This window comes from Dama dama, chromosome 13, assembly GCF_033118175.1.
Source record: "Dama dama isolate Ldn47 chromosome 13, ASM3311817v1, whole genome shotgun sequence".
NCBI lineage: Eukaryota > Metazoa > Chordata > Mammalia > Artiodactyla > Cervidae > Dama > Dama dama.
The window spans coordinates 53,789,086-53,813,301 of record NC_083693.1 but is presented as its reverse complement, the minus strand read 5'-3'; the positions used below and the strand labels follow the sequence as shown (position 1 = coordinate 53,813,301).

Here is a 24,216-nt window from a genome sequence, read left to right as displayed (position 1 = left end):
ACCACCAGGGAATTTCCTCTTCCATTGGCCTCTTTTTTTTCCATTTGAATTTCTTAACTTAATATTCACTTGATGGATCCTTTTAGGTCTTCAGAGTCTCAGGCCCAGCATCATATGATATTTGACTCTTTGATTTAGGCAGACCAACAGTGCTTCAGGCTCTGACTCCATACAGTTACGTAGACTCTTCAGTTGGTGTCCCCACCCCCCGCCCCCATGGGCTAAATTTCAGTACTTATTGTGATGATTATCTTGGAAATTAAAGATTTCAGATGCTTAATGAGAACTAAAAGCAAATTTTTTAATGGTAAAATTTTTCTTGAATTTTTAGACTATGACACGAAGAGGAAGTAGTCCAGGTAGCCTCGAAATTCCCAAAGACCTCCCTGATATTCTGAATAAGCAAAACCAAATGCGTCCTATTGATGACCCAGGTGTACCCTCAGAATGGACTTCTCCTGCCAGTGCAGGGAGCAGTGATCTTATCAGCTCAGATAGTCATTCGGATTCTTTCAGCGCTTTCCAATATGATGGCCGAAAATTTGACAGCAAGTATCTTTTTACTGCTTGAGCAATATGGTTTTTTGTTAACTTGTTTTCTGTTTGCGACTGACTTATGAACTATATAACCATCACCTTCCTCTCTAATGTTGGTTCCTATATATGTATTTTGATTTCATTTTCAGTGAAACTTTGTAAGGATTTCGGGGATCACTTCAAGTTGAGACTACTTTGTTTTGCCAACTAAAGGCATTAAAAAAAAAAAAAAAAAAACACTTTTCTTTCATAAAACAAATGGTATCTTAAGACCACAAACATAGAAGAGAAAAAAATTAGGATGGACTTGGTGTTAGAATAAGGAACTGTCATGCTTATGAGAGGGACTGTTCATGCGGTCATTTTAAGGGACCACTATCTAGTCATGGGGGCTTGCCTGGTGTCTCAGACAGTAGAAAATCTGTCTGCAATGCAGGAGATCTGGGTTCGATCCCTGGGTCAAGAAGATCTGGAGGAGGGAATGGCTACCCACTCTAGTATTTTTGCCTGGAGAATCCCTTGCACAGAGGAGGCAGCTGGGCTCTAGTCCCTGGGGTCGCAAAGAGTCAGACACGACTGAGTGACTAACACTTAACATCTAGTTACGGGCAGGGCTTCAGTATGTTCAGTACAGTTACAGTCAATGTTCCATTACCCACAATCTTCCTTGAATAATCGTGTCACGTTAAAGTGACATCAGTGATGTTACCTGGTGCTGTATTACTACCGCATAGCTTTTCTGCTATAATTCTGTATTACACTTGGCAGTCAGTGAAGGATACCGACATTTAAAAGAAGAGAGTCAAAATCTTGGGAAGTAAGTTTATGAAGAGCTGGGAGATTCATTGGAGAATTGTATTTCTTGCCCTCGTGGATTATATACTACTCTAATCTTGGACTGGAAATGAGTTTTAAGAGAAAAATTACTTTTACCACATATGTGCCATTTTTATGTTACATATCTCTTTCAGAGATTGTGAAACTTGAAAAGCAGTTAGCTTTATTTCCATCTATCAGAAAACATGGATAAGAATAGTGATGATATGTGTTTCTGTCCTTTTATCATTATTTTTGTTAATAATAGGCTCTGAAGATCTTTAAAAATTTATTTCTAATTATAAACTTCAAAGTGTTAACATTGTTTACACTTGCCTGAATGGTATGTAAATATGAAGGAGATTTAGGGGGGGGTGTTTATATTTAATTATTTTGATAAAGTAGCTCCGTCTCTTTGGTAAATATTTTTGTTTTGTAATCAGAACATCTGTTCACTAGCATGTCTTCTTCCTGTAGATTTTGGTTTTGGAGCTGATACTGGGAATGCATCCTCTGCTGACATGGATTCAGGTTCTGGCCATTATCAGAGTGCCGAAGAGCAAGAGGTGGCTAGTCTAACCACTCTACACATCGACTCGGAAACGAGCAGTCTTAATCAACAAGCTTTCTGTACTGAAGTTGCAACGGTTACTGGTAAAGTTACTCAAGGGAATGTATTCCTTAAATGCATTTTTTTAAGCCACCAAAGAACTTTTGCAGGCTTTTATTTGATAGATTTTATTTATTACTTATTACTATTTAAGTGTTATTTTTTTCCCCACTCATCTTTATGTAACAATGGAGAGAGAAAAAAAAGAAAAAACATCATTATAAGAGTTGCTTGACCTGGAGTCCACATGGATAAGCTTTAGGGAACTCTATGAACTCCTAATATCATATGCAAAATTTTATAGATATTTGCACCAGAGCATTTCCTGCAGCAGTTTTTAAATAAATACCGAATAATGTTAAGGGGCACTGCACTTTATCTCCTTCATTGATTTTCAGAGTTAGCCTAAATTTTTGTAGATTTCTTTGGTAAAATATTATTGAAAAGATAAACCACACCACCAAAAAGAAACTGTTTTTACTAATACTCTGTATTTATACAGTCAATTATGAATTTCAACAACTTTCTATGTGTGGTTAAACCTGACAATCATGTGACACGTGGGGTCCAAGAAATTGAGTCCTGAAAGGTGTCACTTTATTCCCAGAGCAGTACAGTGACCATAGGAAGCCTGAGCAGCCTGTGACTCATATTCAAGAGTTCCACTGTCTTATCCAAATTTACTCTGATTCCCACTGTAGTTTGATGCCCTTTTGATGGATGATAGGTGCAATATCTGCCCATTGCAGAATGAAGGCTGAGTGGGAGACAAGAGCCAGTTAGGTTGGATCCACAGTTTGATTGTTGGAGAATTTAAATTACTACTGAAAGAGAAATACTAGAAAAAGTTATTGTTTTACAATAACACCTTTTACTGTAGTTGTCCTGAAACATAGATTTAGATGAGAAGATACTCAACATTACTAGTAATCAGGGAATATAAATAAAATCCATAAGATACCGCTATACATATAATAAATCAGCTCAAGTTAAAAAAAACCCCTGACAATACCAGTGTTGAAGAGAATGTGAAGCAACTGGAAATACCATACATTACTAATTGGAGTGCAAAGTGATATGGCCAATGCAAAATCATGGTAGTAGCTTTTAAAATTAAACAATACATTTACTATATGACCATCCCTAGGTATTTATTTCAGTTGTTTATATGTGAACATTCATAAGAGCATTATTCATAGTAGCTAAATTGAAAATAGTCCAGATATCCATTAACTAGTAAATAAATGATCAAATTCTAATGTATTCATTCATTCAGTATTCATTGAAATTGTCCTCAGCCATTTAAAAAAAATTAAATGCTTATATTTGCAAAACCACAGATGGCTCTCAAAAATATGCTTTTAAATGAAAAATGTTGAAGCCAGCAATGGTAGTGGCATATAGCAATAAGGAAGTGTCTCTCCTGAATCGTCAAGCCTGAAGTCAGTAAAGTAGCAGTGGGTACCAGAGTTTCTGTAGCTGACCCGGGAATGGGAGTAGACATTCTTGCTTTCACTGATGGTCCCTGTTAACTGGTAAGTCCCGTTCTCATTCCACACTAGTCCCATGGTAGACATGGAATGAGACTGCTAGATATGAATCTTGTCCAGTATCATGATTTTATTGAACTCTTCATCCAGTATATAATCTATTTTATCTTATGATATTTTCAGTTTGTGTTTTATTGGGCTTTTAAGCATTACATCTTAGATTGAGGGTATTAAATATACTCTTTATGGTAATTTTATGAATTTATATTTACAGGTTCAGAAAGTGCCTCTCCAGTCCATTCAGCTCTGGGATCCAGGTCACAGACACCTTCTCCTTCCACCCTGAATATAGATCACATGGAACAGAAGGATCTACAGCTCGATGAGAAGCTCCACCACTCTGTTCTTCAGACACCAGATGACCTAGGCAATATTTTAAAATTAGATCTTTGCCATTTTTTCTTTTGGGAGCATTAGTGTCAGGAGATCTTGAATAATGCATCTTAAATTTGATTGTGTATTTTATATATGTTATATAAGTATTATTATAAGTCTTTTGAACTGTTCTGTCTTTGGGAAATTTATTGCTGTAACATTTTTTCCCTGCCCTTAAAGATATTTATATTCTGATTTTTGTTATTTCATATATTATTATAAACTAGGCAGTCCAAATGAAGTATTTTTATGCTTAAGCAAATGTTTAAAAGTGACTGGGAAGCCTTAGAAACTGGAAGTTAATAAAAAGTTATCTTTGCTGTGCCCTGTATGATGTAACAAGCATCAGGATAAAAATCATTTTGGAAATATGCTAAAAACTTTTTCCAAGGACACAGTTGATAAAATAGTTATAATGAATAATATAAAATACTAGTTTTCATTGGTGATGCAGGAAATTTACTCTTTGGCCAAAGGAAGAAATTTAAAACCACGTGACTTCTCCCTCTCCCCAGTCCCCCGCTCCCTGCTTCCTCCTCTCCCCATCCTCACCTCCCTGCTTCCTCCTCTCCCCATCCTCACCTCCCTGCTTCCTCCTCTCCCCATCCTCACCTCCCTGCTTCCTCCTCTCCCCATCCTCACCTCCCTGCTTCCTCCTCTCCCCATCCTCACCTCCCTGCTTCCTCCTCTCCCCATCCTCACCTCCCTGCTTCCTCCTCTCCCCATCCTCACCTCCCTGCTTCCTCCTCTCCCCATCCTCACCTCCCTGCTTCCTCCTTTCCCCACTCCCTCACCTCCCTGCTTTTTTTTTTTTTAAGGTACTCTAACTCTTAATTCCCAATTACCTTGTAATTATATAGCCCTAATTTTCTGGTTTGTATCAATAGATTATTTCTGACCTTTTCTTTCCTGCTCTTAGCCTGCAGTCTTTTGGCTTTTTGATTTTTATTTTCAATTTTTCCCACAACATATGGAAAAAATTTCAAACTGATAGAAAAGCTGGAAGAGTAGTAAGATGAATACCCATAAATCCTTCAGATAAAGTCACCAGTTGTTAATATTTTACCACTGTATCTTTCTCTGTACACACACACACACACACACACTCCCCACCGTAACACACACACACTCCCCACCGTAACACACACACACTCCCCACCGTAACACACACACCCACCCACCACCACCACCACCACTGCACCTGCCCTTTTTTTCTGAGCCATGTAAGAGCAAGTATCAGACTCTTTACCTCTAAACACTTCAGCAACTATGTCCTAAGAATAAGTATACACTTCCTGAAAAATCATAATATAAGGGCCACATTCAGGATATTTAACATTAATTTATTACTACAGTTTTAGTCTATAGTCGGTTATCCTCAGTTGTTCCAATTATATCCTTTGTAGTTACAAATCAGTTGATTTATCACTGTATTATGAAGTTTCTATAGAACAGAGAAGATGTTAACAGTGATGATTAACTCTAGTGTTTTTTAAAAATTTCATTTTAGTGAATTTACACTGGAAGCCTGTTTTTATTATTATGAAAGAGTGTTTAGTAACTTTTTAATAATATAATCAGTTACTGCACACTTTACATGCAAAGAGAAAAAAGTTAAACATTAAGCGTAAAGGATATATGTCTACTACATATGACTTTGTAAATTATCAGTACATTGAGATATTATCAAGCAGGGAAAACCTTCACTGACTTTCTAATGATTTTACATTTTCCATTATATATGTTGCATAGGATAAAGACTTCTTTTATCTGGAGGAGGTCTATAATGATACCTACCTAAACCATCTATTCTACAGATGAGCTGTAGTTTTAGATTATTGAATAACTTATACAATATCACATAATTAGTGACAGAAATGAGACTAGGACCCTAGGTTACCTGTAGGTCTTATATATAATCATGCCAATATTAATAAAATTTAATTATGGAAATTTTAGATTATGGTTTTTTTTTCATGCCATTGTGATAATCCCTTTTGATGCTAGACCTGACTTAATTGTGAAATAACAGAAATATTATTCTTTGAAAGTTTTAATTACAAAGAAACAAGCTTAGGGGAGACTTGTTTCCTACAGGATTTGCCTTCAGCCTGAGATTTTCTGTTAAATTTGATGAGGTAACTTGAAATAGCTATTAGATGGAAGAGAGAGTACATACTTATAAATAAGATCTTTATTTCAAAACTTAAGTTTCTCCATCTTGTATCTGTGTCATTTTCTCCTTAGGTAAATCTAGATAGAAGCACTATTGAAGAAGTAATTACTGTCATAATAAGTGAAAGTGAAAGTCGCTCAGTCGTGTCCGACTCTCTGCGATTCCATGGACTGTACAGTCAACAGTCCATGGAATTCCCCAGGCTAGAATACTGGAGTGGGTAGCCTTTCCCTTCTCCAGGGGATCTTCACAACCCAGGGATCGAACCCAGGTCTCCCGCATTGCAGGCAGACTCTGCCAACTGAGCCACAAGGGAAGCCCAGGAATACTAGAGTGGGTAGCCTATACCTTCTCCAGGAGATCTTCCCAACCCAGGAATCGAACCGGGGTCTTCTGCATTGCAGGTGGATTCTTTACCAACTGAGCTATGAGGGAAGCCCATATTGTCATAATAAGGAATTATGAACTAGTGAGGTTTTGACCTTACCAGGACAAAATAACACTAAGGCATATTGACATTTCTCTTATTCACTTTTGTAGATATTTAAGATTATTAATTTTACTCCTATGTATTTTTTTTATCAATTCTCTGGAAAAATTACTGACACTTATGTATAATTTTTTTCTGTAGAAATCAGTGAATTTCCGTCTGAATGCTGTAGTGTGATGGCAGGGGGCACTCTTACGGGATGGCATGCTGATGTTGCTACTGTAATGTGGCGAAGGATGCTGGGTATTTTGGGAGATGTCAACGCTATTATGGATCCTGAAATACATGCTCAAGTTTTTGATTACCTCTGTGAACTTTGGCAGAATCTAGCTAAGGTAAAAAAATAAACAAAAGCTAAAAAGGGAGAAGGAAAGAAATAAAAAGTATTACGAAGTATAAAAAAAGCCTAAGATAACATTCCCTCCCCAGTCCCCTACTACAGACTGATGACTTAACCATGATTGAATATATAGTTGGTGGTAGGAACCAGATCTCAGGTTTAAGGTAAGGTAAGCCAGAAAAGAGAACACTTTTCATATCATAGATTTGTTGTGTTTTATTTGAAAATTACAGATTAGAGATAATCTTGGCATTTCAACTGATAACCTGACCTCCCCTTCTCCACCGGTTTTGATTCCTCCACTGAGAATTCTTACACCTTGGCTTTTTAAGGTAAGTTTAATATATAAAATATTAACTTAAAAATTGCATTTAGTAAATAAGTATGTAGTCTCAAACATTTGAGAGAGAAAAGACTGTTGTGTAGTCTTCTAGAGCACTTCATTTTGTTTTATGTTTTGTTTTGCTTTTTAAAAATTTGTTTCATTGAAGTATAGTTGATTTACAATGTTGTGTTAATTTCTGCTGTGTAGGAAAGTGATTCAGTTATGAGTGTGACACATTCTTTTTCATGTAGTGTTCCATTACAGTTTATCACAGGATATTGAATATAGTTCCCTGTAAAGCACTTAGTTTTTAACTAGCCATTAGGGGTTATATAGAGAGGAGTGGGCCTAGCAAAATTATTATTTAGGATGCATCAATTTTATTACTGAAATAAAAATGAATATAGAAAATTATGCTATTATATTTAAATGAAATGTAAACTTCAATTTTCTGTTATAGAGTATGCTGTGTACTTTTAAGGAACTGATTCTTTTAAGTATTATTTGATATGTGTGGTGCATTTCCCTAAGTGAAACAGTGTGTAGTTATTCACACCTACATTGTATCATTTTAGTAATAAAGATAATTCTAGTAATTCTGATATTTGGTTCAGTAAAGAAAATGAGCCAACAGAGGAATAAATGAAAACGAATATATTGCTTGTTGTATTCAGTTGCTTCAGTATTTAACAAATAGTATTTGGTTTTGAGTATTTTTTTGGTTTTGCGTATTGAAACAACATCTTTTAATTGTAGGCAACCATGTTAACTGATAAATATAAACAAGGTAAATTACATGCCTATAAACTTATTTGTAATACAATGAAAAGGAGACAAGATGTTTCTCCAAATAGAGATTTTCTAACACATTTCTACAATATAATGCATTGTGGATTACTTCATATTGATCAGGTAAATATATGTACTTTCTAAGAAATTGCTTTATGACTTTATCTTTGATTCTTGAATCTGTTTTAACTCTTGACTTTCAAGGTGTAGAATTAAAAAGCATTCCTTTATATGAGTAATTTATTTACTGATTTCTCCTATTTATAACATCATTTATCCTGAAAAATGACTTCAAAACAAGCTATTGTAGTTGAGAGATTAACTTGATTATTAAGTGCATGTTTCTTCTAGTGTTATACCAACTAGTTTGTTTTTGAAGAACCATCCTTTGCTTACATTGAGAGAATCTTCCTTTAATGTCCTAATATACGACTAAGCGCACACACGCACGTGCTTAGGGCTTCCCCGATAGCACAACGGGTAAAGAAACCACCTGCAATGCAGGAGACACAGGAGATGGCGAATTTGATCCCTGTGTCAGAAGATTCCCTAGAGAAGGAAATGGCAACCCACCCCATCGTACTTGCCTGAGAAATCTCATGGACAGAGGAGCCTGGCGGGTTACAGTCCATGGGGTCACAAAGAGTCGGACATGATTGAGTGACGAAGCACACACATAGCTGGCACTTAAGACTTAGAATTTGCTCAACTAGTCATGCAGTGATCAGAAGTTTTTTTCCTATTCTAAGACTCCGTATATCACTTGCAGTTCATTTAAGGAGCATTAAATTAATATCAAAGATGATATATCTTTCTGAAAAGTAAAAAAAACTTCTTGTGTTACTTTGAAATAATTAGTGTTTTACCTTACACTCTTAATTATGGATAAAGAGCTCCATTTAAGGTAAATTGGATTGAGTAATATAACCTGGTGCACTTGATCTTCATGGTAAATTCCAAAGGCAAAATGAATGAATAACCAAGTTAAGAATATTCCCTCAAGAATGCCTGAGTCTAGATTTTTGAAGCTAGATGTCTATCATCTAAGGGCTTCAGTTTTTCTAAAAAAGAATTTTCCAAGTTGCCACATAGCAGGTCATGCAGCTTCAGACTTCAAAGTGATCTCATGGAAGCAAGTAGGAGGCAGGAGGAACTACTCTGCACTTAAGTTTGACAACACAGGGGCCTTAGATTTTTAACCCTATGAAGTGAAGAGCCCTCTGACTCTCCAGGGTTGATGTCAGTTAAAAAAAAAAAAAGTGTTCTAAGTTTACTTTCCTTTGACGAAATACAGTACTAAGCATGTATTATTATGAAGAATTAAAATTAGTCTTTCCTATTAGGCAAGCACCTATAGTTATTACTTGTTTTATTATTTCGTATCTTATGTGTATTTAAGGATACTGATTAGCTGATGCCCAGATTGCGCATTTGTGATTTTCCTCCTCTTCTCTTTCTCCCTAAGGACATTGTCAATACCATCATCAAGCACTGCTCTCCTCAGTTTTTCTCACTCGGCTTGCCTGGTGCCACAATGCTTATTATGGATTTTATCGTAGCAGCTGGCAGAGTGGCTTCTTCAGCTTTTCTCAATGTAAGTTTTTATTTCCTATCCTTCGTGATGTAACAAACAGCAGTTAACCAAGATGCAGCTAACAAAGCAACAAAGGAAGAGCTATTGTTGACAAAATATGACAAGCTGATGTTCAGGAAAAATATATAATTTAATTAGAATTAAGCCTCTATTTATTTATTTTTTTTTATTTATTATTTTTTTTCATTTATTTTTATTGGCTGGAGGCTAATTACTTTACAATATTGTAGTGGGTTTTGTCTTACATTGACATGAATCAGCCATGGATTTACATGTATTCCCCATCCCGATCCCCCCTCCCACCTCCCTCTCTACCCAGTCCCTCTGGGTCTTCCCAGTGCACCAGGCCCGAGCATTTGTCTCATGCATCCAACCTGGGCTGGTGATTTGTTCCACTATAGATAATATACATGTTTCGATGCTGTTCTCTCGAAACATCCCACCCTCACCTTCTCCCACAGAGTTCAAAAGTCTGTTCTGTACATCTGTGTCTCTTTTTCTGTTTTGCATATAGGGTTATCATTACCATCTTTCTAAGTTCCATATATATGTGTTAGTATGCTGTAATGTTCTTTATCTTTCTGGCTTACTTCACTCTGTATAATAGGCTCCAGTTTCATCCATCTCATTAGAACTGATTCAAATGAATTCTTTTTAATGGCTGAGTAATATTCCATGGTGTATGTGTACCACAGCTTCCTTATCCATTCGTCTGCTGATGGGCATCTAGGTTGCTTCCATGTCCTGGCTATTATAAACAGTGCTGCGATGAACATTGGGGTGCACGTGTCTCTTTCAGATCTGGTTTCCTCAGTGTGTATGCCCAGAAATGGTATTGCTGGGTCATATGGCAGTTCTGTTTCCAGTTTTTTAAGAAATCTCCACACTGTTCTCCATAGCGTAAGCCTCATTTTAGATCCTGCACATATCATCTTCCTTTTGTTAATCCCCCCATCCCTAGACAGAAAGATTACAAAGTAATTTGATTAGGTGTCACCTTTCTTAATTACAGTTGCATTCCAGTTGTGCCTTCCATTATGCCCCACATACCTGAACAAGTATTCCCAATTTTATTGCTCAGCTTTAAAGAAAACCCATAGCTAATCTCTGTCATTGATTTTTTTTTTTTCACTTTTGTAGTAAAATTGATTTTTAATTGAGATAGTGGTGTGAGCCTACCGTGCTCCATTATGCCTCTGGCCTTGTATCCGTAAATCTAGATTATGTTTTAAATATGGAAATGAGTTATTTTGTTGAAGATTAGAATACTCCATCACTTCTGTTATAGCGTTTATTAACATAAGGAAACCCTTTTGGAGATAGATTCTTGTTTTATGTGTATAGAAGATGTTTTATATTTCTAATAGATTTGTTTTAGCGTTTTTGTTAGGCGTGCTTAAACATACATCAGTGTGTAGGTATTTTAGTAATTAAGTAAAGCATTGTATCAGTAGGTGGATGTTGATGGTTCTTGGGCATGAAAGAAGGCAGAAGAAGAAAAATAAACATTCAGTGCTGATACTTAAGAAATGGCTTAATGTAGCCAAAGAGAAAGGATGAAACGTTACCTTCATCCCCAATCTAAGCATAATTTATTTTTCATTTATTTTTATTAGTTGGAGGCTAATTACTTTACAATATTGTAGTGGTTTTTGCCATACATTGACATGAATCAGCCATGGATTTACATGTGTTCCCCATCCTTATCCCCCCTCCCACCTCCCACCTCCCTCCCCATCCCGTCCCTCTGGGTCATCCCAGTGCACCAGCCCTGAACACTTGTCTCATGCATCCAACCTGGGCTGGTGATCTGTTTCACACTTGATAATATACATGTTTCAATGCTATTCTCTTAGATCATCCCACCCTCGCTTTCTCCACAGAGTCCAAAAGTCTGTTCTATACATCTGTGTCTCTTTCTGTGTCCTGCATATAGGGTTATCGTTACCATCTTTTTAAATTCCATATATATGCGTTAGTATACTGTATTGGTCTTTACCTTTCTGGCTTACTTCACTCTGTATAATGGGCTCCAGTTTCATCCATCTCATTAGAACTGATTCAAATGTATTATTTTTAATGCCTGAGTAATGTTCCATTGTGTATATGTACCATAGCTTTCTTATCCATTTGTCTGCTGATGGGCATCTAGGTTGCTTCCATGTCCTGGCTATTATGAACATTGGGGTACACGTGTCTCTTTCAGATGTGGTTTCCTCGGTGTGTATGCCCAGGAGTGGGATTGCTGGGTCATATGGCAGTTCTATTTCCAGTTTTACAAGGAATCTCCACACTGTTCTCCATAGTGGCTGTACTAGTTTGCATTCCCACCAACAGTTCACCCTCTCCAGCATTTATTGCCAAGCATAATTTTTAATTTTTTTTTATTAAGTTGTATAGGTGGTGTTTTATCATGTACATAATACCATAAACTCATCTAGTCTAGTGCCTATTTCTTGAAGATACAGTGAACATTTTCATTCCTAGTTACTTTATTTATCCTTAGGTTGTTACAGATGTAATATAGAGACACCGAGTCTTCTACTCATTAGAACAATTTATTACAATACATAAGTTGCCTTTAAAATGAAAGTATATTTTTCCTCGAAATTAGGGTAATTTTATGCTGTTAGCTAAAATTGTATTCCTGTCTACATACTCATTAGCTGCAGCCACATTTCTGCTTTTTAGCTGCTCTTAAGGAAAGCTCTGTTTGTTCATTGCATTTATTGAGAATAACAGTAGTTTATATGGAAAGTATAGGTGAAAACCTACTCTTTTTGTGTTCCCCTTTCCTTTTTGAATTTTGTCTTGTACTCTGACTTCTCTGTGTAATCTGATTAGGTAATAAAGTAATTTTTCTGATAAGTTAAAGATTTTTAAAATCTGATACATAGGCACCAAGAGTGGAAGCACAAGTTCTTCTGGGATCTTTGGTTTGCTTTCCCAACTTGTATTGTGAACTGCCTGCTCTCCATCCCAACATCCCTGATATTGCTGTGTCTCAATTTACAGATGTTAAGGTAAGAAGTCAGAGACTAATTTATAATCATAACAGTACATTCAGGAAAATTTGCATTCTTTATTTTCCTCTAGAAAGCCACACAATTTTTAAAGAACATTAGCCCGCTGTACCCCTCACACACAAAGGCTGGAATGTTCATTAGGAGCATAGCCTTTATTATTTGTAACTACTATGGAAACATTTTCTCACTGTTGAACCCACTTATATGTCATTATCTTAGGATTCATTCATTCACTCACTGAACATTTATTGAAATCCTGAGTCAGATATGATGCTGCTTATATAAGGCTTCTAAGATTGATGGCACTCAGCCTGCGCATTTGACTCTCCTTCCAGTTTGCCAAGGTGATGAATCAAACAATGTAAAGGAATATTCTTTTCTGCTCTAGGAAACTAGGGAATTGGGGTGGGGATCCCATGTACCTGAAGTATTAACAGGCTTAAACAAGAGATGGTGCAAAATTGAAGTGACCATGCAATTGTTTACCCAGATAATAAACCTCTCTTAGCTACTATAAATTCCTGTGGGTTTAACAGTCCTAAGAAGTTGTACTTGTTATAGTAATTGCCAAATGGTCTCTGTGAGCTGAGTTGGCCCTAGAATTAGAAAAAGAGAATAAAGAAGGGACAGGACAGTAGCATTCTGTCTCCTTGAGAGTCATGCTGATGACTTTTTTAAAACAGATGTGCTTTCTCTGAAAAATTTTTTAAGACTAATTTTTGTCTGGAATATTGCATATACTTTCCATACCACCTTTATTTTTCTTTATCACACTTGTTATTTTTCAGTGTCTGATTTATACTTTAGACAAATAAACACCAAGGTCTTAGTTACTGCTACATCCTCAAGCTTACCATGATGCTTGGCATGGAGAATATATTCAGACATTTTTTAGACAAGTGAACTTCACTGAAACATAAAATCGTAGGGGCTGATGTGAATTTGCAATGATACTTGATTGAAATTATACAAATTGGCCTTTACTCTTTAGGAATATACTGGCTTTGGTTTCTTCTACGTTCAGAAGATTCTGAAAATCAAAAATAAGTTAAGAGCTTCAGTGTTCTTAGGCAGTTTTGAGTTTGTTTGAGTTTAGCTTAGCCTACTATATGTGATTTGCATGAACTGAGCGGCCTTCTACTTTGTTGGCCATTGTGTAGGACGTAATGGCTGAAGTGATTTAAAAAATAATAATAATAATAACACTGTCACATAGAGGGGCTGCCCTGGTGGCGCAGATGGTAAAGAATCCACCTGCAGTGCAGGAGACCTGGTTTGATTTCTCGGTCAGAAGATCCCCTGGAGAAGGGAATGGCTACCCACTCCAGTATTCTTGCCTGGAGAATTCCATGAACAGAGAGGAAAGAGTTTGCATAGAAAGCTCTAGGGTTTAAACAATAGGTAACTTCCACCTACCTATTAATTCCTAGCCATTGGGCTAGATGCTAAATTCACAAAGGTAAGTAGAAGTTCACTCCTCTTAAGGACCTTACAGTCTGTATATGTGATAAATCTTTAGTGAATGAAATATGAATTCTATTCCAGTTTCTATAGACTATAAGCCAGGAGACACTGGCACATATCCAGGGACATAAAACAAGATACAAAAATTTCATGGCCTAATGATATTGAAATCATACAGAATCTGTTCTCTTATCACTGTAGAATTATGTTAGAAATCATTATCAAAAGATAATTGAAAATATTTTGAAATGTAATGTGACATTTACCAAGAAAGATATTTGACTTAGCCATTGAAAACCTCTAATTGAATGATTTTTAAAAAATACGTTAACTATTAACTGGCCCTTCTCCCCAAATTCATACATATCATGGTTTACAATTTTTAAAGAAGCAGTTTTTTTTTAAATGATAATTCTCAAAGTTTTGAAAAGTTTAAAAAGATGTTCATACCTTTTAGCTATTAAATCTGCTTTAATTATCTTTATAGTGAACATATTATTGCTTTTCTAATCAGGAAAAAAAGCTGGCTTAAAACACAACATTCAAAAAACCAGGGTCATCTGGTTCCATCACTTTATAGAGAATAGAAGGGGAAAAGTAGAAGCAGTAACAGATTTTATTTTCCTGGGCTCGAGAATCACTTTGGATGGTGACTGCAGCCATAAAGTTAAAAAACGCTCCTTGGAAGGAAAGCTGTGACAAACCTAGACAGTGTATTAAAAAACAGAGACATCCCTTTGCTAACAAAGGCCATATAGTCAAAACTATGGTTTTTCCAGTAGTTGTGTATGGCTGTGAAAGTTGGACCATAAAGAAAGCTGAGTGCTGAAGAATTGATGCTTTGGAGTTGTGGTGCTACTAAGACTCTTGAGAGCCCTTTGGACTGCAAGGAAATTAAACTAGTCAATCCTAAAGGAAATCGACACTGAATATTCATTGGAAGGACTAATGCTGAAGCTGAAGCTTTGGTACTTTGGCCCTGTGATGCAAAGAGTCGACTCTATGGAAAAGACCCTGACACTGGGAAGGATTGAAAAAATAAAGCAAATTAGGCAATAAAGGTTTTTGAAAATTGTCTAGAAATAAAAAAAAAAAAACAAAAGGAGAAGAAGATGAGATGGTTGAGGGTGAGATGATTAGATAGCATCACCAATTTAATGGACATGAATTTGAGCAAACTCTGAGAGATAGTGAAGGACAGGGAAGCATGGCGTGCTGCAGTTCATGGGGTCACAGAGTTGGACATGACTTAGTGACTGAACAACAACAAAATCAGGAAAAAGTTTTTGAACATATACATTTGGTGATAAATTTCCAAAAATATTTGTCTGCTGTAACAAAATACTACAGAATGGGTAGCTTATAAGTGACCAAAATTTATCTCCTACAGTTCTGGAGGCTGAGCCCCAAATCAAGGCTCTAGTATAGTCACTTTGTGGTGAAGGCCCTCTTCCTGGTTCTTAGCTTGTGCCTTCTTGCTATTTCCTCACAGAATAAGAAGTGCTTAGGGAACTCTGTGGGAGTCTCTTATAAGAGTGTTAATCCCATTTATAAAGGTTCCACCCTCATGGTCTAAGTACCTCCTAATACCATCATCTTCAGGGGTTGGGATTTCAATGTATGAATTTGCAAAGAGAGCACAAACATTCAGGCCATACTATTGTTTTATTTAGGGCTTTCCCTAGTGGCTCAGATGGTAAAGCGTCTGCCTACAATGAGGGAGACCTGGGTTCGATTCCTAGGTTGGGAAGATCCTCTGGAGATGGAAATGGCAACCCACTCCAGTACTCTTGCTTGGAAAATCCCATGGACGGAGAACCCTGGTAGGCTATAGTCCACGGGATCCCAAAGAGTTGGACAGGACTAAGCGACTTCACTTTCTTTCTTTCTTTCTTTTGTTTTATTTATTTAGCTAATTTTATGAATAACATTGGAATATATTAAAATTATGTACATGAGAACAAAAATGTCTGTTTTATTTCTCTGTTGTATCCCTAGTGCCTAGGCCCATAGTGACTATTTAATAAACATTTGCTGAATAAATGAATGAAATCTTAGTCATGGCTACTGTTTCTCCTTCATTTTAGGAACTTATAATCAAAACCGTGTTAAGCTCTGCAAGAGATGAGCCCTCTGGTCCTGCACGGTAAGTCAGACTTTCTTAAGACTTGACATAACTCTTCTGTGTGTGCAGTTTTATTTTAAAAGTTAATTGAGTTATTTAGCAGTCTGGGTTGTTTCAGATGCACAAAAGCTATTCTGAATCACAAATTTAAATTATTTGGATGATTAAATTTTTCATTACAAACTTCCTTCAGTAAAAATAAAATCCTAGTTACCTTCTTCAGTATCTTCACCTTCTGTATCTAAAATGATTTCTTTTAATCTTATTAAAATTCAGCTACACTAGAAAATGATATTGTCTTTTCCATTATTCCACATTTTCATTTCATTTAGCTTTAACTCTAAATTTGATGATTTTCAGTATTCTTTCCCTAGCATTTTCTGTGCTAATAATGACAACCTTCTAAGTTTACAGAGATATTCCTATAATATTATTCTATTCAATCCTCATCACAATTCTAAGAAATTATTAGAATTATTATTCTTCCAATTTTACTAGCAAGAAACTGGCAGCATAGAAATCTAACATTCATTAAACTTTTTCCAAGTGCCAACCACTGTTATAAATACTTTATTACCTCACTTAATCTTTGCAACAATTTTTATCCTCCTTTTTATAGATGGGAGCCCAGAGAATTTTAGTAATCTGCCCTATCACACAGAAAATGTAGAGCCATAATTGAAACCCTGGCAGTTTGTCTTCAGAGCCTTATTAGATGTATAAGTAATAAGTGGCGGAACCAGATTTGAACCTTAAGCTTCCGATTCTAGATCTTCTGCCCTTTTCTTTTCTATTTTTTTAATGTCATTGCCTTTCCAGTGAAAGAATATTTAAGCCTAAAACATAATTATTCAAATATAGATTTAGGAATCATTAACATAACAGCTGGTGTTGACAAGTATAGGAGAATCCCTGAAGTTGAACATTAAACATTTTCTGAACTTGTTTGATTATACTTTTCGGAAATGTGGGGCCTTACGCACACAGACACAGACACACACCCTTTTCCTATACTTTTCAGGAATGTATGGCCTTATATACATATACAACCAAAAAACAAAACTTAAATATTTGTATTCCAGTTTGTGCCTTTAGTTAGCTGCACCCATGGAGAACTTTGCTTCACTTCAGAGTTTATTGTTATTTTAGGATTACAGCTCCTTCCACTGCTAAGCCTGACACTTGGCCATTTAGATCTGTGAGTGTGTAAAGTTTATGGGTGGACAGACTGAGAAAGCAAGCAAGCAGTAGACCACACATAAAGACTTTCTGCAGTTTTGATAGTAAATTAGTATGAAAGGGGGACTTTGATCCATTACGTTCAGGAAGAAAAGTATTTCTGCATTGAATTATTCTGAAATTTAGCATTATACTGAATTTAATTTAAGAGTATCACGACATTGAAGATATATCAGAAAAACTAGAAGGAGTTGACTTATTTTTGTACCTTGAAAAATTACATGCTTCATTAGAAGCTTATACTTGAACACACTAATAGAATTTTTACTGATTCTGATCATCAGATAACTTTCTTCAAGCTGAAACTCAGACATAGTAGGGAACTGGAGTTTCACATTAGAAAATAAAACAAAAATTCTCCAAGTTCTATTTCTGTTGGAATTCCTTTATAAAGTGTGTAAGTTTTGTGTTCTCAATTTGTTTTAAAGAGAATTGTTAGCTAGTTATGTTAAATTTAAAAGATATGAAAGAAAAAAATATCTTATTACTGCTATCAGTCAATAAAATTACAGTTTCTATTTTGAAAGCAGGTTGCATATTTGTTTGGGAAATTGATGATATCAATTTGTCAATATGGGTTTGTTAGAAATATCCTGTATCTTTATCCCCACCTATGATCTTGGGAGTAAATTGTAGTTGAAAATAAGGCTTAGAACAGGAAATTCTACTCAATAGTCTGTAATAATCTGTATGGGAAAAGAGTCTGAAAAGGATGGATATATGTGTATCTGAATCACTTCGCCGTACACCTGAAGCTAACAGCATTGTAGATCAACTATACTCCACTATAAGATAAAGATTAAATTAAGCTTAAAAAATAAGGCTTTGCGTTTGGGTTCTCCCACTTTATCTTCTTAGGTAACAAATTGATTAATTTGCCTAAATTGTGCATCTTCACTCTAGGTTGGTTGGTTGGGGATATTTTGGTTGTGGTGGTGGTTTCATTTCATTTACAGGCACATCCGCTTTTATTTGTATCATTACTTGTTGCCTTTTTGCAGATGTGTAGCACTTTGCAGTTTAGGTATTTGGATTTGTGAAGAACTAGTCCATGAGTCTCATCATCCTCAAATTAAGGAAGCTCTGAATGTAATTTGTGTATCATTAAAGGTAAGTAAGTAAATATTTAGAAGACTGTATTAAGATAGTATAGAATGCATGATTATTTTCCCCCAAATGTTAATTATATCTTGTGCATTACATTATTTCCTTGATTCTGATGTTTTCCTTAGTAGTTCTACTCTTGAATTTAGGGTATCTTAGTGATGGCCTGTTTTATTCCAACTTTTTATGTATTTGGCTTTGTCCATAAGATACATATGGATGACTGCTATAAAGGAAACCAGTCATTTAACAACATACGTAGGGCTGTTTACCATTTCTTAATCAGTATTTTTATAACCTACTCTTTGATCTTTATTACCTCCTGTATTCTTAAGCTGTTCCACTTTTTGGCTTTTTCATTCAAGTTAAATGCTCTGTTTATGACCAGATTCAGATTTGTTCAGAAATAATAACCTGATTATTTGGAGTCTGAATGAACAAATGAATATTTTTATTAGTAAAAAGATTAGTGATATTATTTTTTGTTGTGTGACTTGTAATACAATATCTATATAGAACTCTAAACACATAAAATACAAAAATACTTGACAGGTATTTCTGAGTATATACTATGTTTGAGGTGCTTTGCTAGGCAGAGGAGAAATACAGAATAAAAAAGAAATGTAAATATTAGATTGAAGAGATTAATAGTGTGGCTGAAAAAGATCAAAATTTGATCAAAAATTAATCTTAATAAGAGTAATAAAATATAAAAAGCTGAGAGAACCAAATGAATGGTGCATGTAAGCTGCTGATTCAGTTCAGAGAAAGCAGAGGTTACTTTGACTTAGTTATCAGAGAAGACTTTAGAAAGAGGACACATCTAGTCAGGGCTTAAAGAGCGGGTGAGATTTGGTCGTAAAGAGATAAGCATAGAAGTTTGACTATACCAGTGGGGAGTCATCTAAGAATTTTAAGCACAGAGAATGTCAGCATCAGAACAGTTCAGAAAACAATTTGGAAGTATCATACACAGTAAATTGGAATGGGGAAAAATGGGATAACAAGATTAGCAGTTTAGAGGCCATTCTAGAAATGAAATAAAAACTTTAATGAGGACAAATGTTACAAAGAAAAAATAAAGTTAATTATATATTTGGAATGTGTTATGATTTTTAATTTTGCAGGTTATATTTATCTTTCTAATATTTTAATATAAATATAGAGTGACAAAAATAAACATGTATATACGATTAAAAATTTTTCAACAACTAGTGCATAAATGAATAATATCAAGAAGAAATTTTTTATCATATTTCTTTTTTATTTTTTTTTCTTATTACTGCAGTTTACTAATAAAACAGTAGCCCATGTAGCTTGTAACATGCTTCACATGCTGGTTCATTATGTACCTAGACTTCAGATTTACCAGCCTGATTCTCCCTTGAAAATTATTCAAGTAAGTAATTTCTCATTTGTTTATTATGACTTGTTAAGGATTCTTATAGTTGGATACCTTGAAATATAAAATTATTTAATAGTTTTCTTTAAATTTTACATAGCTAAATAGTGGCCACTCGGTACATATTTGAAATACCATAGTTCATGGTAGTCCTTTTCTATATTACGTTATCATAATATATTAAGAGATTATGTGGTTGGTTTTAAATGCTACGTGCAAATTTATTATTGCTGTTGTCTTTATAATGTAAATTCAGTATAATTCCCTGTCTTAGGTTAGAAAACGGTTACCAAAATCAGAACATTATTTTAGTTCATTCCTTCCCTTTCCTCTTCTGCCAGTCATTTATAAAGTGTTTTCTTTCTTTCTTTTTTTTTTTTTTCTTTTAATTCTGTGTGTTCTGTGCTTCCTGTAACACAAGGTACTATAATAACCTTTTAAACTGGTCTCCTGGCTTCTGAGGTCATCCCTCCAAGTCATCATTCATATTGACATGACTTATGTCACTATCCTGAAGGAGAAAAAAACAGTGAAACTAAAGTCTCCAAGTGGTTTTCTTTTACCTATAGAATAAGACCCAAACTCTTTAGTTGCAACTTACTTGGAAGCCTCCAGATGAGAACCCGTACCATCTTTTCAGAATCATGTACAGATTCCTTTGATGAAATACCCTGTAGTCTAGGCACCTGAGTCAGCTATTATCCCCTAAACATACCCTTTACTCATCTTCTTACCTAAAATGCTCTACTTTCTCTGCCCACCTCATCTTTCAGTGATTGGTTTAAATACCATCTCCTCAAAAACCAAGAATCCTTATTCTTTCCAACCAGAATTTATCTTTCTTATCTTCATGTTCTTATAACATTTTTAGGAAAGACAGTAATATTTATTAAGCACTTACCATTTATCAGTCATTATACTAGTCACCTTTTCATATGGTTACCTCATTTAATTCATAAAAGGTCATTTGAAGCAGATTGTTATGTTATCTCTTCCTCCTCTTCTCCCTTTATATGAGATGAGAGAAGTGAGGATATAGTAACTATATAAAGTCATAAGCTAAACCAGGGTAGAAACAGAGTTCAAACCCAGTCTCTTAAATTTCAGGTCCAGGCTTTTGCCACTCAACCATTGTCACCAAGGCCCTATTGTAGCACTAAATATATTTGTGTAAAAAATCTAAGCTTCTTTAAGGCAGTGACAGTTTTTCTTTATTATTTTTTATGCATAGGATGACTTTCATATAGAATCTCTTAAATACCTGTTGAGTTTAATACAGTATTATGGATCAGAGATGGGTTTGAAGGTTAAACCTAGTTTAATTAACCCACAACTCTGCCATTTACTAAGTTTATAACTATGAACAAATTACTCAGTCCTCTAAACTTTGACTTTCTTTATGTTTGCATTTGGGATAAAAATACCTACCTCACAGAGTTGCTCTGGAAACTAAATGAGAAAATATATATAAAACACTGATACATTTTGCCATAAAAGTGATGGGACATAAATTTTAAAAAGTGTGTTGGCTGCAGCTACTGCTGCAATCATGCAAGATTTGATAACTGGATGTAAATGTGAATGTTCATATATATATATATATATATATATATATATATATGTATTAAAGCATTTGTAATTTTAAAACTTGAAAATTTTACTCTTTAAGATTGGTTATTCTGTTGAAAGTTAAGGTATTCTTTAAGCAGATTTTTTTTTCTCATTTGAAAGCCTCCAAATGCTCTCTTACATTTTCTTTCTCAGTTTATGTATTTTAATACTTACCTAAGTAATTCTTAGGTGTATAGAGTTTTTGCAGATTGCCTCACTATAAATTATGGTGGCCAATGGCTACAGATAAATAGTTATACTTCACCTCTAATTGAATGAAGAAATGAAATGCTAAAATAATAGAGGAATTCCCTAATGGCTGCCTACATGCATATTTAGGAATAGAATCCCAGTTCTATTACCAGTATTAAGTATTAATCTGATATACTAGATTCATTCTGTTAGTGAGTAAAACCTTTTACAGTGTAAATTACCTTAGAGCAATTTTTTTGCTTGAAGCACTCATTTATAAAAATATAATAGCATGCAATAAAAATACAATAAGTTTAAGAAGTGAAACTCTCACTGTTTGCAGATGACATGATCCTCTACATAGAAAACCCTAAAGACTCTACCAGAAAATTACTAGAGCTAATCAATGAATATAGTAAAGTTGCAGGATATAAAATTAACACACAGAAATCCCTTGCATTCCTATATACTAACAATGAAAAAACAGACAGAGAAATTAAGGAAACAATACCATTCACCATTGCAACAAAAAGAATAAAATACTTAGGAGTATATCTACCTAAAGAAACAAAAGACCTATACATAGAACACTATAAAACACTGATGAAAGAAATCAAAGAGGACACAAACAGACGGAGAAACATACCGTGTTCATGGATTGGAAGAATCAATATTGTCAAAATGGCTATTCTACCCAAAGCAGTCTATAGATTCAATGCAACCCCTATCAAGCTACCAACGGTATTTTTCACAGAACTAGACCAAAGAATTTCACAATTTGTATGGAAATACAAAAAACCTCGAATAGCCAAAGTAATCTTGAGAAAGAGGAATGGAGCTGGAGGAATCAACCTGCCTGACTTCAGACTCTACTACAAAGCCACAGTCATCAAGACAGTATGGTACTGGCACAAAGACAGAAATATAGATCAATGGAACAGAATAGAAAGCCCAGAGATAAATCCACGAACCTATGGACACCTTATCTTTGACAAAGGAGGCAAGGATATACAATGGAAAAAAGACAACCTCTTTAACAAGTGGTGCTGGGAAAACTGGTCAACCACTTGTAAAAGAATGAAACTAGAACACTTTCTAACACCATACACAAAAATAAACTCAAAATGGATTAAAGATCTAAATGTAAGACCAGAAACTATAAAACTCCTAGAGGAGAACATAGGCAAAACCCTCTCCGACATAAATCACAGAAAGATCCTCTATGACCCACCTCCCAGAATATTGGAAATAAAAGCAAAACTAAACAAATGGGACCTAATGAAACTTAAAAGCTTTTGCACTACAAAGGAAACTATAAGTAAGGTGAAAAGACAGCCCTCAGATTGGGAGAAAATAATAGCAAATGAAGAAACAGACAAAGGATTAATCTCAAAAATATACAGGCAACTCCTGCAGCTCAATTCCAGAAAAATAAATGACCCAATCAAAAAATGGGCCAAAGAACTAAACAGACATTTCTCCAAAGAAGACATACAGATGGCTCACAAACACATGAAAAGATGCTCAACATCACTCATTATTAGAGAAATGCAAATCAAAACCACAATGAGGTACCATTACACGCCAGTCAGGATGGCTGCTATCCAAAAGTCTACAAGCAATAAATGCTGGAGAGGGTGTGGAGAAAAGGGAACCCTCTTACACTGTTGGTGGGAATGCAAACTAGTACAGCCACTATGGAAAACAGTGTGGAGATTCCTTAAAAAACTGGAAATAGAACTGCCATATGACCCAGCAATCCCACTTCTGGGCATACACACTGAGGAAACCAGATCTGAAAGAGACACGTGCACCCCAATGTTCATCACAGCACTGTTTATAATAGCCAGGACATGGAAACAACCTAGATGCCCATCAGCAGATGAATGGATAAGGAAGCTGTGGTACATATACACCATGGAATATTACTCAGCCGTTAAAAAGAATTCATTTGAATCAGTCCTAATGAGATGGATGAAACTGGAGCCCATTATACAGAGTGAAGTAAGTCAGAAAGATAAAGAACATTACAGCATACTAACACATATATATGGAATTTAGAAAGATGGTAACAATAACCCTATATGCAAAACAGAAAAAGAGACACAGAAATACAGAACAGACTTTTGAACTCTGTGGGAGAAGGTGAGGGTGGGATGTTTCAAAAGAACAGCATGTATACTATCTATGGTGAAACAGATCGCCAGCCCAGGTGGGATGCATGAGTCAAGTGCTCGGGCCTGGTGCACTGGGAAGACCCAGAGGAATCGGGTGGAGAGGGAGGTGGGAGGGGGGATCGGGATGGGGAATACGTGTAAATCTATGGCTGATTCATATCAATGTATGACAAAACCCACTGAAATGTTGTGAAGTAATTAGCCTCCAACTAATAAAAAAATTAAAAAAAAAAAATATAATAGCATACAATAAAAATACAATAAGTTTACCTCA

General features: G+C 35.3%; 1 protein-coding gene across 4 annotated transcripts in view; it reads left to right on the top strand.

Moving 5' to 3' along the window:
* The window catches only part of RALGAPA1 (Ral GTPase activating protein catalytic subunit alpha 1), a 204,245-nt gene that overhangs the window by 98,856 nt on the left and 81,173 nt on the right, over nt 1–24,216 (top strand). For all 4 annotated transcript variants that reach the window (XM_061159178.1, XM_061159181.1, XM_061159180.1 and 1 more), the window contains 11 exons: nt 332–548; nt 1,831–2,007; nt 3,728–3,880; nt 6,696–6,889; nt 7,128–7,226; nt 7,976–8,131; nt 9,474–9,602; nt 12,500–12,625; nt 16,180–16,238; nt 18,458–18,566; nt 19,849–19,959. In XM_061159178.1, the coding sequence (XP_061015161.1) occupies nt 332–548; nt 1,831–2,007; nt 3,728–3,880; nt 6,696–6,889; nt 7,128–7,226; nt 7,976–8,131; nt 9,474–9,602; nt 12,500–12,625; nt 16,180–16,238; nt 18,458–18,566; nt 19,849–19,959 (1,530 nt within the window). The remainder of the gene's footprint in view (nt 1–331; nt 549–1,830; nt 2,008–3,727; nt 3,881–6,695; nt 6,890–7,127; nt 7,227–7,975; nt 8,132–9,473; nt 9,603–12,499; nt 12,626–16,179; nt 16,239–18,457; nt 18,567–19,848; nt 19,960–24,216) is intronic.